The sequence below is a fragment of the Nannobrachium achirus genome, assembly GCF_963921795.1.
Source record: "Nannobrachium achirus genome assembly, chromosome: 12".
NCBI lineage: Eukaryota > Metazoa > Chordata > Actinopteri > Myctophiformes > Myctophidae > Nannobrachium > Nannobrachium achirus.
The window spans coordinates 33262913-33278728 of NC_137832.1; the positions used below are offsets into that span (position 1 = coordinate 33262913).

Consider the following 15816-nt stretch of genomic DNA (forward strand, 5'->3'; position numbering starts at 1 on the left):
CATTAGGGCCCTGGTCATTTGGGCCAGAATTTTCACCATTTTATATTTTCTTCAAAACAGTATTGCTACTACTCTCCAACACATTTTGTCCAAATCTCACATAAATCGATACACATTATCTGTGGTGTATTGTGATCAAGATGTGTCACATTTGTCTAATCCAATATTCTGCATGCTTTCCAAAGTTTGTGGGCCATGATAGGCGACCCATCTTGGCGGAGACCTGTTTTCTAGTTCATTGTCCGTTACAGACATCTTCAATGGTGAAAATGCATGTTCAAGAACAAGCCATAATCACACTGTTTGTCCATTGTTAGACAAAATAAATGAACTCAACTGGGAATCCTCATCTGTAGTGTTTCTACACATCACATGATGGGAATCCTTGTCTGTGGTGCTTTTCACATGAGACTTGTTGAACAAGCAATTTTTATATAAATACATGTTAAGTAGCAGGTGGTCAGTGTGGCGGCTTCTGTTTAAAGGCAAGTTCCGTCAAATAATGTAAGAAAATATATACCGGTAGCCAAACTTGCTGTAATAAAGTCCCATTAATTAATTTTATTTATCTATAAATTGTACACCTTTTGTTAAATATTTTGAGATCTTATATTCTGCATAACTTGTAGAAAACCTGACATAACACCACAAATACAAGAGGCTTAGATCAGTCACATTTCCAACTGCTTAGAACTTTTATTTCCAGGGAAATGAGGGTTAAAATTAAATTAAAATATAAAATTTGAATGTCAACGTCTGTCTTTGAAAGGGGTGACACAGGGACAAGGTTGAGAAAGAGGCCCTCCGCTCATCCAGAAAACAGAAAAGGGGCAGGAGAGAGTGAGGGAAACAAGGTAAGAGAACTACAGCTACAGTTTCAAAATTAAACGATGTCTGCGGGACGAGCCTGGTCAGTCACAGGTTAATATTGTAAACCCCCCTCCCATCTGAAATGTCCTCATATGCAGTCAGTGCTATAGCTCTCTCCCCCTTTCTTTTCTGGTTTCTTCCAGGGGAGTTTCTGATCATTTCTCATCATTGTAGTTCTTTCCATTTGTAATGTAACATCTTTTCCTGCAGTTTTGAAAAAAGTAAACAAAAAATGTCCTTCAAAAATAAAATGCAGCAACCACATTTATGTTCTACTATTACATATACAGTATATATATAAATACATACATAAATATCTTACATGTACAACCAATTTTGAAAAGGGGGGAGAGAGAACCCAAAAAAAAGTATGAGGACTTGTGGAGTCAAGGAGGTGGGGGAGGTGGAAGCTGGGGCTGCTCATCAGTAGGGTAGTATGTGTTCTCTTTTTTGTTTTAGCTTCACACACGCAGCACTCAGACAGCTTTTTAAGGGTGGGTGGTGTGTGCATTCCTCAATTGGCCCAGTAGGGGGAGCTATAGTTGGGCTTGTTGCCTTGTGTCTTCTGCTGCATACTGTTGGACTGGCTGCGCTGACCAGGACCACCCTATGGATTAGGAGACAAACCCCAGGGAGTTATATAGGTGCGTGGGGAGAGGCTAGGTCTCTAGTGAAACAATCACAAGCATAATCAAAATGTATCCTTACTAGATCTGACTTAAAGGAGTAGTTCACCCCCAAAATGACTTTTTTTATATTGATTAGTCACGCCATGGAGACTAGAGTTCAATAATTTTTTGGGGTTTTTGTCACATTCCTAAGACAAAAATGTGATAACAATAAATTTACCCCCATTCATTCCGGATGGTGACCCGTTTCGAAACGGGTCACCATCCAGAATCAATGGGGGTAAATTTACTCGAATCAAATTTTTGTCTTAGGAATGTGAAAAAAAACAAAAAATATTATTGAACTCTACTCTCCATGGCATGACTAATCAATAGAAAAAAATGTCATTTTGGGGGTGAACTACTCCTTTAAGTATCTACAAGTAAAATGGAGAGATGTGCACAATTTATTGATTATTACTCATTAACAACTAGTTTCCAAAATACCAAAGATTCAGGGTATTTGTTTGTTTAGCTCAACCATTTTTGTGGTTTAATGCCCAAGCTTGAGAGCTTTTGGCACCATACCTGTCCGTCCTGTGCAAGATGGTGGTGCAGCAGCTGGGAGTGTGGCTGCTGGTGAGGCAGGATGTGGAGGAAGGGGGCTGGAGCATAGCCAGGGGCACCACCAGGGTTCAGGGGGCCCGTTCCTCCCAGGGCTGATGGCAGGCTAAAGGGCGGGGGTGTCCCTGTGTGAAAGCCTTGCTTGTCGAACGACTGGGGGTTGAACAGCAGAAAAACAAGACAACAGTTTAAATGTTAACTAGAAGTCAACTATATCAAATATATACGTACAAAGGATGTAGACACTTTAAGGGGAGTTCAAAGCAGAGGGATCACCAGCCCTTACGCAAATACGTTTTTATTTCAATAAGCATGGGCAGCATACAGAAAACGTACAGGCACACAGCCTCCTTCGTAATTACGAATGCTGCTGGTGATTCCTCTCCTTAGAAACAAATTTTCTGAATCCCACATTCGGTAAAGTGATGCACGAAAATTGAATTTGTACTTGCATTCTCTTAACGATGGAAGGACACACCCAAACAAGCTAAATCATGCTATCTAATTAGCTAATACTTTTGATGACATCAAGTATACCAGGCATTGACACTAAGGCTTGCCCACCAGCCCCCGGCAGGTAAATAAAACTTTCGAGCAGGTAAAGTTTGCTTTCAGGTTGCCCAACCGGGCAAGTGCTCATTTGAGAGGAGACGCAACCGTTTAATCATCAGATATCTGCCTAAACACCTGAACGTGGCCAGTGCGCTCTTGTCTTCTGGTCTGTGGAATGTAACAAGTCTGAAACCATAGACATATTTAATCATAACTATGTACTGTAGGTATCTGGATTTGCAGGTATTGAGGTGAAATTTTGTATCACGCAGCCCCAGAAAGTAAAGAAATAAGTGTTACATTGAGCGGTAATTAAAATCGTACCAATAATTTTATAATGGAAAATGTACTTTTCGGGCAAGTGCCTCTCAGACCTTAGTGTCAGTCCTGCATACCCAGTTTGGTTACCCAATCAAATTAATTTATTGCAGTTACTGTACTGAAAGTAGTACCTTCTGTACAATAACTGCAATACATTAATTTGATTGGTTAATATGGGGGGAGGGGAGCCCTGGGACACTTTTAGCGGCCATGTCCTGCTGTCTCTTCCCCTACAAGCACAGGAGCAATCTGCGGTTGACTGTTCAGCCCCCGCGGACGCATTGTCACCAAGTGTGGTGAAAGAAAATAGCAGATCTACAAGCTCGCGACGCGTTGTGAGCTTGTAAATCGTCAATTTTCGATGTGTCAACCCCGGGAGGAGAGGGGAAACACCGGGTAGCCTACAAATGGTTCTCGCTTACGGACAGAAATGAGAGAAACGGCCAGGGTCCTGGAGAACTGGGGGGCTATGGTCCACATCTTGAGCTTGTATATTATCTGCTCTTTTATGCGGCCGCATTTAGCCTCTCCTCCCCGGGTTGAATCCAAGCTTTGAGCCGTCGGTCAGCACACCTCCAGGGGGTGATAGTGATTTTCATAATTTCAACAAATAGGCGTTAACTAACTACTTCACATGGACAATGTTGCTAAAACTAAGATATCTGAGAGGTAATATCATTTTTTTTATTTACACAAGATTTAGTAATAAAACACATTTTATGTTGAGGCCAATTCCTGTTTTTTGTGGTCTGTTGCACTGCCAGAACAAGTCAATCAATCTGTGATTATGGTCCTGGCTCCGCCCTGTTTTCAAAGTTTCTACAAAAGACAGGTGACCTAACTGTACTATAATGTAAATCTTCAGGGCGTGACATCACACCTTTAAAGTTGTACCATGTAACTTTTTTTATAAAACAAATCTTAAAATTGTCCTAACTGTTAAATCGCTAAAGTTTTAGAACACCCACTCCGTTATTTTCAGCTTCTGAAGCCTTCTCTTTATATGTTTTCTATGATCCTGGCCGTGGACCGGATTTCGCGCCAAAATGACGTAATCTGCATCATCTGTATACGTTGTGTATACGTTGCCCAATCACATCGCCGATCATGCACACATGGTACACAACCGGCCAATCACAGCTTATCTGCTCTGGTCTCCAGGAAGCGCCTCCGCTTGGCTACAGTGTTTACCATGGTGAAGGATTTTAACCTCTTAATCCACAAATCCTGGCCAGAAAATTACGTTCTACCATGCGTTCTACCCCTCCACGGATTACTATCGGTCGCGGTGGTTTGCGGCGCCGCTCCGGTGGTCCGCGGCGAGAAAAAAAAAGCAATACTGCTACTGACCACTAGTTGAACTTACACAGTATAGCTTTAAGTCATGAAATGTAAAGGTCCCAAAATAAAATGTTTTTTTCCCCCTCTTTTGGGTTCTGTGGTGTGCCTTGTACAAACAGCAAAGAAAATCTGGGTCATATCAGCTAAGACAACTGACATTAAGCTAATTCAAGACCATGTCATGCATTCGCATGGAAAGAATAAATTAACTGTCAACAGCATTACTTAGGGCATGAAATGATCAGATAAACCATTGCTTTATGTCAAAGTACAAGACATACCTGGGTCTTGCTATAGATGGAGCCTCCCATGTCAGGTACGCCTCCACTGTTGCCTGACCCTGACATTCCTGGGGCTGAGAGACAGGGGTAAGGAAAAGAAATCCAAGAGGATGAGGTGAGGGAATGAGAGAGAAGAGAACAGGAAAGCAAATGGATTGAGATGAGTGAAGAGGAAATAAGATGGGAGGGAAAGAAGAGAAAGGAAAAACCAGAGGGGTGGGGGCAAAAATGCACCAGGTCAACACCAGCAATTTCAACAGTGGCTGAACACTTGTTCTCGTTAGTAGGGGGAGAGGCAGCCAATAGAGAAGAAGCTTCCAACCAACACTGCGCAAATTACACTCTTTTTTCCTGTTTGCTGTCAACTCTGTGCGTGTGTCAAAGTGCATTTGCAAGTGCATTCACGCGCATGCATGTAGTATACACACCTTGCCGCAGAATAAGTTCACCCCTTTATTGCCCATGCCCATTTGGGCATGCTTCTGTGTTTCCCTGGGTCACTGCCCAACTAACTTTATACAAGTGTGTTGTGCATCTTACCCCGGGCCACACAGCCAACTAACTTGGAGTGGGTGCAAGTGTTTGTGTGTGTACCTTTCCCTGGGCCGCTGCCGGCTGACTTGGCCTGTGACTGGGCAGAGCCTCCGTACCCTCCCTTATTGTACTCCCCACCGTGGGCTTGAGACAGGTCATCAAAGGCTGAGAGAGGATGAGCGGAGAAGGAGAACAGGTGGACGAGGAAGGAGTGGAAAGGGAGCAGGAGAAAAAGAAAGGGAAATTGGGGGTGGGGGGAGCGAGATGAAGACAGTAGGAAAACGATAAGGAGAGGAGAGAGCAGAAGGAGCAGGGGAGAGAGAAGCAGTAAAGTAACCTGACTCAAGTTGCAGCCTGTGTTCATAGTGAGCCGTGACCAACTCCAGCAGGGGGGTTTGAGCTATGCATGCAGCACAAGCAAAAACACCCTCGGACCATAATACACACACACATGCAGCACTTGCCATACCTGTCTACAAGGTGGGAAGTAGATTTTTGTCTCACATTACACAGACAGGAAATACGTTATTTCCATAACGCTAAAATATTGCACTAGTGTGAAATTATGTTTAAGCATTAGTGTGTATAAACAAATCAAAGATTTATACCAAGCAGTAGCCTTTGTTCACATCAAGCCAAATAATTTATTTGGCGTTTGATATTTCAGAGATCTTTTGTGTTGTTATACTATCTATCGCAAGATAGAAAGAACTCAATGGTTATTACTCTAACATTAACGTGCACACACTGGAGTCAACTCAAGTAATGCAAAATGTGCATAGAATTAATGGTTCACGTCAGGAGAGTTAATTAGCACTTCTGACAACCACATAGCCATTAGTTAGTTTAAAAGGAAATCCCTCTATTAAACTAACTGAAGACCCCAGCTATCATAGAGACAGTTCCTTTCTCCTATCCTGTCCTTCCAAGTACCTGCGCCATAGGCATGCTGTCCGTAGCTGGGCTGATGCTGTTGGTGGTACTGGTTGGAAGGGTTGGCCATGCCCATGGTAGGCTGCTTGGCTGAAGTGGGAGGCACGAAGACAGTCGGACCATACTGGAAAGCTGAGGGCACACCAGGCATGCCAGCGTAGTATGGCAGACCTGAAGGTTTGATGATTTATTAAAATAAATGCAAGTACAATAAAAAATACTTCAAATAACTTGATAAAACGCGAGGGTATAAAGATGTGTTAACATCTCATCATTGTTAAAAACACATTGTTGATTAGTATTTCAGTCAATTGTCAATGCCTACCATAATCTACAGAAAATATACGGATGTACAATATTTTCAGTAGCATATTGATATCAGATGATATTTCATTAAAAATGCCGGTATCAAAACTATGTCAAACATAATTCTGATTATAGGGTTAGTGGGGAGGTGCATCAAAAAACCAAAAAAATAAAATAAAAAATAAAACGGCAATGAGCTTATCAATACAATATATAATAATGTAATAATACTAGAGGTTCACATCTAGTTAAATTTTTTTTTTTTTTTAAATTATATATATAAAAAAAAAAAAAGTTTAAAAAAAAAATAAAGTTAAAAAAAAAAAAAAAAATAAAGTAAAAAAAAAAAAAATTGGGGCGGAACTATTGTGCCGCAGCGCACGTTTCCGGTCGGACATATTTGACCGCCGGACGCACTTCCGGTTTGGAACTCCGTGTGGCACGTGATCAGTCCTAGCCAATTGGAGTGCTGCATTTGGTCTGTTGGTGACAAATACCGCTGGCTGCAGTTCTAAAATGTAATATAAGATGACCCTGCATATTATCGGATACCGCCCAAAATTTCAACCCATCCCTAAAATCTTTCAATACAACTAATAGACAGAACCTTCCATTGGGTTCTTTCAAGTCCCAGGATGCATTGCAGGGGTTGACAAATGGCTGTTCGATCGCCCAGGGCATATCACATTTGTTTGCCATTCACACAGCATTAGATGCATCTGCCCATAAGCACGCAATGTCTAGAATACTCTGCTGAGATCGCTCCCTCATTCCTTCTTCCTATTTATCACAAAAACATGCACCATCTTCCCAATCTGTTCCTGATACAGCTAAGCCATTGAGAAAAAGTTTGTTTCAGTCAGACGAGATGATCTGCTGACTGACTAATTGAATCAATGATTTTCAGGAAGCGGCCCTACTGAGTACCCAGCAATTTGGATTAGTTTCCCATTAAGAATTTCAATACAAAACCCCATCTGAGCTCCGCGAGTGCGCCTTTGTAGGTTAAAGTTTGTGGTGCTATCAAAACGAGGGACCTCACAGTACTTTCTTGGCTTATATGCTGGCATCAAGGTGAAAAGTCAAGTGAGAATCCTATAATTCATCACCCCACAAGACTCCAAGTTGTCTATTTAAAACACCCTTTAAGATAGCAAACGCAAGATTTATATAGCAAACGCAAGATTTATAAACTGCAGTCCTTCAATTTGACAAAATGTCTAATTGTATCAGGCATTACTGAGGAAACTCAGCAATCTGCATTAGAGGTACTTTTCCAGGATTCCTGTAAAATGAATGACCTTCATGATATTCAAGCTTGCTTTTCCTTACCAGTGTATCCATAACCCGGGGGCAGAGGGGGATTGAGGAAGGCCTGGTTCTGTGTCTGCTGACCCTGGTTTTGTCCCTGGCCCTGCCCCTGGGACCCAGCCTGGGGTGCCTGCTGGGGTTGTGACTGCACCCCGCCTGTAGATAGGCTGGTAGGGGGGGCTGGAGAGGAAGAGTCCCCCCTGCCAAACTTGGTCGCCTCGCCTAGAGAAGGCAAGTTGTTCAAGTAAAATGTATTACTATAATAGGAAATAGATGTCTTTCTACAATGTTAGAATTCACAAGAAGTCAAATTCACAAAAGACCAGAGTTGTATTTACCAGAGTAGGGATTGTTGGCAAGGCCATCTCTACCAGGCATGGTAGCCGTAGTACCAGGGAATGTGAGACCATAGTAGTCCTATGGACAGAGAAAACAGACAATTAAACAATGAATAAAAACAGGTCATTGGCCAATATTAAGCGCCCTGCAATCTGCAAGTCCTGCAGTCAAGCATTTGTTGCGACTGTCAGGTCGCAGTTAGTATGAAAATGTCCAGCACATATCCATGAGTGCATGAGTCACACCCAGTACCTTACTTGACCACCTGAGGGCAGCAACACAACACCAACAAGACTTGTGTCCTGACTAACCAGTCATGTACCAATGCCTGTTCTTTCCTTTTGTTTTGTCTGGGCCCTGCAGCTTATTTCCATTGAGATCCAAAGACATTACCAAACAGAATAAGATGGTGAAAGGGCATGCACGAGAGGGGGGCTGTTTATTTGTGAGGAGTTGCTCACAGATAGAAGTAAAGTGTTTATATTGTGACTGATGGGACATATTATATCCATTCCACGGCTTTCCAACACCCCATAGTGCATTGCACAGACGTTGTACCGAGCTTCCGGCACCGCAGCCGAGTGTGATTTACAAGCTCACAACAGGCTGCATCTGCGACGCGAGCTTGTATGTCTGCTGTTAAACCGGAAGTGTGGTCCAAATAATCTCCAGTAAACTCCCGCGGAAAGAGGTGGATAGATAGGCTTTATATTATGTTGTGACACCGCGACGAGCTGCGCACAGGGCGCAGCATGAGAACGAATGAGACCGAGAGAGAAAGAGGGTGAGAGAGACTCCACATGCATTGTCCGAAGGGAAGTAGGGGAAATCTATTGCTATTGTGATTCGCTTTATTAAAAACAATCAATGGGTAGATCATATCTCTGATCAGGATTAAGCCTATCATTTGCAGACAAGAAAACAAAAACAGTCCTGTGACTTCACTTATTAATAGACTGCTGCATCCATCTAGTGAATAGAGCGCACAAAATACATTTTCACCACCGCTGCTACAACATCATCCTAGGTGGGGAAACAATGCCTCCCTAGTTTCTGCACGATACCAGCACCATAAAACCAAATTCTAATTCTCAGTTTCATAAATAAAAGTGCAGAAGAAACTAGAACTGCACTCTGTCGTTGCAAATTAAAATCGATTTTTCGATTCAGTTACTATATCGTTACACCCCAGTACATACATACATAAGCAGCCGAACGCTAGCCTGATTTCAGACTCTGCGCTGAGCTTGAGTCTGACATTGTCCCATTGACAAGAGATTTCAAGGGGGAGGGGATTTGAAATTCTCGATCACAAGAGATCTGGTGGGAGGGGTTGTGTTTGACTAAAAGTGAAAAATAAAGGGGCGCCTGGTGGCCTAGTGGACCAGGCGCATACCATATAGGCATTGCCATTTCGGCATCAATGCCTGTCGGCGTCGCCGGTTCAATTCCCGATCCGGTCGACCTTTGCCGCATGTCACTCCCTGTCTCTCCCCCCTTTCCTGTCAGTCTACTGTCCTATCCAATAAAAGGCAAAAAGCCCCAAAACAAATCTTAAAAAAAATAAAATAAAATAAAGTGAAAAATAAAGCCAGCATTACTCACCATAGGGAGACGGGACTGCAGCATCTGCAGGTCCTCATATCCATAGATCTGCTGTGAATGTAAACAATAGATTTTCTTTGTGGGGGTAAAAAGTCACAAATGACAGCATTAAAATTGTCAAACATCTCCTGGAGAATTCAGCAACCAGACAGCCCACATTTCACCTTGTGCAGAGCATGAGTTGAACTTTCACTGTAGCCTGCAGAACGTTTCAGGCAGACATGGGTGGCCTATATTGAAGCCCTCAGACACCATGTGTCTGTAATAAATACACTTAAGAACACCTATGCATTGTATTTGTATTAGGAGAAGACGTGGTTGTCTATAACCTCGCAAAAAACAGGTGAGGGTTCTGAGATAGGTCATGGACAAATACAAGATTTAACACCCGTTTCACCTATTCGGTAGGTCAATATTGACATGATGGTAATCAGCTATTTACCAGTTTTATTTTGATTGCATTGAGCCCAAAATATCAGCATTCAACAGGAAAAATGTTTAGTGAGAAATACTTACTGGGTAGGCAGGGAGCAGGCCACCAGGGCCCATAATGTACTGGTTGGCCAGCAAAGGGGGCACACCTTGTGCCAAGTTAGGGGGAGCTTTACCTTCAGAACAGACAGGGTTAGATAAAAAAACATCTCATTAAACTCTTCTCTACTATGGGTAAACTTCATTGGCAAACAATTTAAGACAATCCTATTTTAATTCTTTTTACTGCTGTATGACATTGACATTCTTTAACCTACAATCCGGGATTTAATGAATAAAATGTAATTATCCTACCAATCTGTATGATAGTGCCTGCACTTGGGCTCCAATATAGCCTGATAGGGCATTGCGAGTTTTAGCTGCATGTCTCTCCCCATCCCTCTCCACGTTTCCTATGCATCTCCACTATACACTATCAATAAAAAGGCAGAAAAGGCCCCAAAATATACATATACAAAAAAAAAAGTAACTGAAGTTAGCACGTTGGAGGTGCCCAGACAGCTCAATTAGAGCACTCTGCTTTGGACAAGGTTCTGGGTTTGATCCTGGGCAACACCAGTACCAGCACAGCTTTGGTGCGGAAAGTCGGGCGGTAAGTACTGAGAGCTGATGGTAGGTGTCGTGCTCCACCAAAGCAATCCATCTCCCAGGGGTCTAAGCGCATTCTCTGTTAGTACTATCAATAAAACTCTCCATTTAGAAATTGCAATCCTATGGAGTCAGGTGGAAAACCTACTGGTTGCCAATTTCAATAAGTTATTTGAAGCAAACAGCACACTGCTAGCGCACACCTACCAGAGGTGGTGTTGAGAAGGGGCGCAGTGCGGCTACCGGCTGCAGAGAGTGTAGTGTTGGCGGCATTCATGCCGTTGGCGGTTAGACCAGGTGCTCCGGCAGGGTGCAGGCCATTGCTGGTGGAGTTACTGACAGCCAGAGGGGCTGAAAGACTAGGGTTGATCGTCTGGCCTGACGAGGACGTGAATGCATGGAGACTGCTGCTGCTACTACTTTCCTCACCAGCCATCTGTAACAGAAACAAGGTAGAGAAGAAAGAAAGGTGATTGTTGGGAAGACAAGTGCAAAAGCAGGAAGGACAAAAAACAAAATAATTCACATTAAGCTTTCCAAAAAGAAAATAAAGAAAAAGAGTTATTTCTCTCTCTAAAATGTAAGCCCTCTACAAAGAGACATTCAATTGAGTAGCTATTACCGGTAATTAATGTGTTAATAGAGCTTAATTGACATGATTAATTTAGAACATTCCTCACAGATTAACATTAGCAACCAAGTATTACAAGAAAAAAACCTGCGTGTTTGCTTACCATGAGAGGGGTGCTTGTAATGAGAGCGGATCCAGATGAGTGTGTGCTGGCCACATGACTAGAAAAAAGGTGTGCCATTATTATTTAGGCTATGATTAGCAATGTCAAGTCAATACATATAGCTTCAACCTAAATATCATTCAACACATGCTTTAAACACATGAACCCCTCCTTCGCTTCTTGGAGCGATGAACCATGCACTTGCCTTGAGCTGCCCCATCTCTCGAATCTGGTGATTAATCAATAACCAACAGGATTTAATATTGTCTGTCTTTTTCTGTCCGTTTGAAGTGTGAGGCGCTGTATAAATATGATTGACAAAACTTGAAACGCCATTCATGCCCCAACGATGCCCCTGATTTAGAGAGAATGAACATGTCTTTTTGCTGTCAAATAATAGGTAAGACCTAGCCTGACACTCAACCTGAATTGACATTTTGTTTCACTCCATTATTCAGTCTGAAGTTGCTACCACCCAGGGCGATTTCTGGGATGGGCGTTGCCAAAGAGGCAGTCTTCTGCGATTGGTTCACCGTCTGACCAACACAACAGTAGCAAAGCAGATGACGCAGTGTTGTTATGTGTGGCTGGCTAGTGGCTAGCCTGTTGCTTGCTAGTGCTACTTGCTAACCAAAGAAACAGCAGGAATAGGAGCACAACAAATTAGTAATCAAACACAACATAACTGCTACTGATGTTTCATAGCGAGATCGATACGATCGCATTTTACCGCAACGCGATGTGTGCGGTCCCCTCTGGTGGCGGCGAATTGCACATGAGTTCTGGGAAATCCCCACCCACGCTGATTCACAACGCTGATTCGCCGTACGGATTTTCGAACGAGGAAAGCCTCTTCAATGAGAGCAATTCTAGACCCCTGAATCGCCAAAACAAAATTTTAAAGGGGTGTGGCTAGCGATTCAGGGTCTGGAACTAGGCTAGGTAAGACCACCATTTTGAACAATATGCTTGTTTATTTAGCCCATGACAATATTGTGCTACAATAGACCTTTAAGTTAAGCGACTTGGGGTACTAAAAGAGCAGTATATAAATATGAGCCATTGTGGTGATGGGTCGCGGGGCGGGCGGATTCGTTGATTTGTATATTGTTCTGCGGGGTTGGCAGGTTAGGTTCTGTGCGGGCTGCACGGGTTATGAAAAATATCTGACCCACACATATCTAGTAGGCAATAATGCAAACATTTGACAAAAATAGCAGATCTACAACTTGTGATCTTGTAGATGGTATATTTTCACCATCTGCCATACAACAAAGTATATAGGGTTTAAGTGGTTAAAGGAAAATTCCAGAATAAAACATATCTCCCCTTAATCAGCCTTTTTTCACGTTTGAACTTACCTTGTATGATGGATTTCTGTCATGGTCTTCCATTTTGCGACATCTCCAGGAGCCTTCCAGATCTCCCCCCACAGCCAAAACGGGGGTATATTGTGGTCCTCCAAAAGCGCTAATTTTCACCGCTGCAAAGTTACTTTTTTCTTCATAAATCATCTATTTATAGTTCCAAGAGAGCCAGTAATCCACTGTTTTGTCGCTGCTTCTCCCCTCGGTGGGACACGACGGATGTTTACATCCCCAATAGCACTAAGAGAAGAAGAATGAAGTCTCGCGATATTACCGCGCCCCCTTTAGCTTTTTCTTTAGCGCAAATGAAAGCTTTCTCCTGGAGTTATTACAGCCAGTATGTACACAACAAGGCATCGTGGTATATATATAAAAAATAAGAAAGCAGAAGAATATGATCTAGTTAGTCTGTGGTCGCTAGAATCTAGTAATATGACTGAGAAGGATTCACAACAAAGCATTTTAACGGACTTCCTGTAGTCATAAGGTAATTCTATTACCTTTAGTTATTTTTATTTTCCTCAATACATTTCTTCGATTTTATTTATTATTTATTCATGGATATATTTACAAAATAACTTTGACATGTATTATTATTTGTAAACAATGTAGGCTACAATATAAACACAAAATAATCGTATTTTCCTCAAGACATTCTGCAATGCCTCACCAAATAAACTTTAGGTAAAAATGTACCTCATGACCATAACAGACTTCCTGTGATCGTAAGGTAATTCTATTACCTTAGTTATTTTTATTTTCCTCAAGACATTTCTTCGATTTTATTTATTATTTATTCATGGAATTACTTACAAAATAACTTTGACGTGTATTTATTATTTGTAAACAATGTAGGCTACAATATAAACACAAAATAATCGTATTTTCCTCAAGACATTCTGAAATAATGTGCAATGCCTCACCAAATAAACTTTGGGTAAAAATTACCTTAGTCCCACAGAAATGTGTGTGTTCACTTTTCTTCTCATTCTTTTTACTAGATTCTACCGATCAACATACTAACTAGATTATATTCTACTACTTTATATAGGCCTATATTTTTTTAAATGTATACCACGATGCCTTGTTGTGTATATATACTGGCTGTAATATAATAATAAATAATATATGCATGGAAATAAGTTAAACGGTCCCGGTAATATCGCGAGACGCGAGACTTCATTCTTCTTCTCTTAGTGCTATTGGGGATGTAAACATCCGTCGTGTCCCACCGAGGGGAGAAGCAGCGACAAAACAGTGGATTACTGGCTCTCTTGGAACTATAAATAGATGATTTATGAAGAAAAAAGTAACTTTGCAGCGGTGAAAATTAGCGCTTTTGGAGGACCACAATATACCCCCGTTTTGGCTGTGGGGGGAGATCTGGAAGGCTCCTGGAGATGTCGCAAAATGGAAGACCATGACAGAAATCCATCATACAAGGTAAGTTCAAACGTGAAAAAAGGCTGATTAGGGGGAGATATGTTTTATTCTGGAATTTTCCTTTAAGATGTGTGGAACTCCAAATGGGAGTATGAAATCATATGAAAAGGTCAATAAAATAATGATGATGTCTGTGGAGCAGCTTACCTGCTGAGAGAGGAGAGAGGCGTTGAGTGGGAAGGTGTGGCTGCAGGAGAGGGTATATGGTGTGCAGGACCACTTTCACTCGTCATGACAGGAGACTCCGCCTTCACTGTCCGAGATGCCGATGATGGGGCTGATATAGAGAAAGCAAAAGCCAGAGGTTTGTGTAATTAACACATTTAGACCAGTTACACATTATTTTATGCTTTATTAAAAAATAGCAGATATACAAGCTCAAAGAGCGAGTGAAGGACCCCCAAAACTATATGTATTTGGCCATGGATCTCAAATATTTCGTTCCAGGGACCCCCAGAAGCAAAATTTGAGTTACAAATGTTCGTTAAAAAAATACATATTCAAAGATTTTCACGACTTTTCAAAAATAGCAGATCTACAAGCTTGCAGCACGGCACTCGTGCCACGCTGTGAGCTTGTATATCTGCTATTATTCACTAGTTAAAGCATAAAATATGCCTAAATGGGTTAATTATCCTCTGCCATTTATGTACTTTCATTAAAACAATGTTGACCTAACACAGTGAACTGATCATCTGGAATATTAAAACAAAGGATGAAAGATATGTGCAAAAGGCCCCACCCAACCTCATCACAATTTTCCCTGCACATGAACCTTTTTAGTTCCCACCGGATGCATTTAGCAAATCGATATTCATTATATTAGCTTTAAATGGCCACTCCAGAAAGGAATCTGAGGTCTGATGGTGTAGAGTACTTACCTTCCTGTGTGGTCTGCGTCTTCATACCACTGTAACCATTCTGTAGAAGAAGAAAACATTCTCATTGACTCATCACTAAATTCAAATTAGGGTTTGCTTTAATTATACCCTTGAAAAAGTAATTTGGAGGTGAAATAGTAACACCCTACGTGTATCTAGACCAAGAAAACAACAATGAAGTGAAAAGATCTTATATACTGGTTCTCATTGATCATTCTAAGAGGGTACCATTTTCTGTCTACTCAATTGTCTCAGAGGAGGGCTGAGAACAGTTCAGAAACCTGCCTACTATTTGTAGGCAGATTTGGTCATTTGAAAAAAATAAAACGTTTCAAACGTATTCAAAAAATCAAGCATCGTGTACGTTCATGCAGGGCAGTAAAATATGCCTCAAATCAGTCTGCTGATTACTTTCAGACACACTTTTCTACACACCTCATTCCCTCAACAAGGCGGTATGTTTAAATACGCTTTGCCAGCAGCAGCAGTGTGAGGCCTCCTCCACCACCCCAGCCTCCAGAGTCTTGCATTGCTCAAACGTTTAAACTGATGTTTGTGCATGAAGTAGTGCATTAAAGCAGACATAGGCGCAAGGGCAGAGCAGAATCAGGACTTGAGACGCAGTCACAGAGTGAGTAGACGGAAATTGTATATACTGAGCCTTAGTGAGAACCAATTATAAGAAA

At 41.8% G+C, this 15816-nt stretch overlaps 1 protein-coding gene across 4 annotated transcripts in view; it reads right to left on the minus strand.

Annotated features, from left to right (window-relative positions):
• Positions 1-676: 676 nt before the first annotated feature.
• Positions 677-15816, minus strand: part of LOC308295222 (ubiquitin-associated protein 2-like) — a 34637-nt gene continuing 19497 nt past the window's right edge. For 2 of the 4 annotated variants that reach the window (XM_080738226.1, XM_080738224.1), the window contains exons 17-29: positions 15131-15170; positions 14397-14526; positions 11440-11497; positions 10913-11141; positions 10142-10233; positions 9626-9700; positions 8020-8098; positions 7703-7903; positions 6065-6235; positions 5192-5296; positions 4598-4671; positions 2067-2255; positions 677-1477 (exon numbers count right to left, since the gene is read on the minus strand). In XM_080738226.1, the coding sequence (XP_080594352.1) occupies positions 1385-1477; positions 2067-2255; positions 4598-4671; positions 5192-5296; positions 6065-6235; positions 7703-7903; positions 8020-8098; positions 9626-9700; positions 10142-10233; positions 10913-11141; positions 11440-11497; positions 14397-14526; positions 15131-15170 (1536 nt within the window). In that variant the 3' untranslated portion in view covers positions 677-1384. The remainder of the gene's footprint in view (positions 1478-2066; positions 2256-4597; positions 4672-5191; positions 5297-6064; positions 6236-7702; positions 7904-8019; positions 8099-9625; positions 9701-10141; positions 10234-10912; positions 11142-11439; positions 11498-14396; positions 14527-15130; positions 15171-15816) is intronic. The other 2 variants (XM_080738225.1, XM_080738227.1) reach the window with 2 other exon arrangements.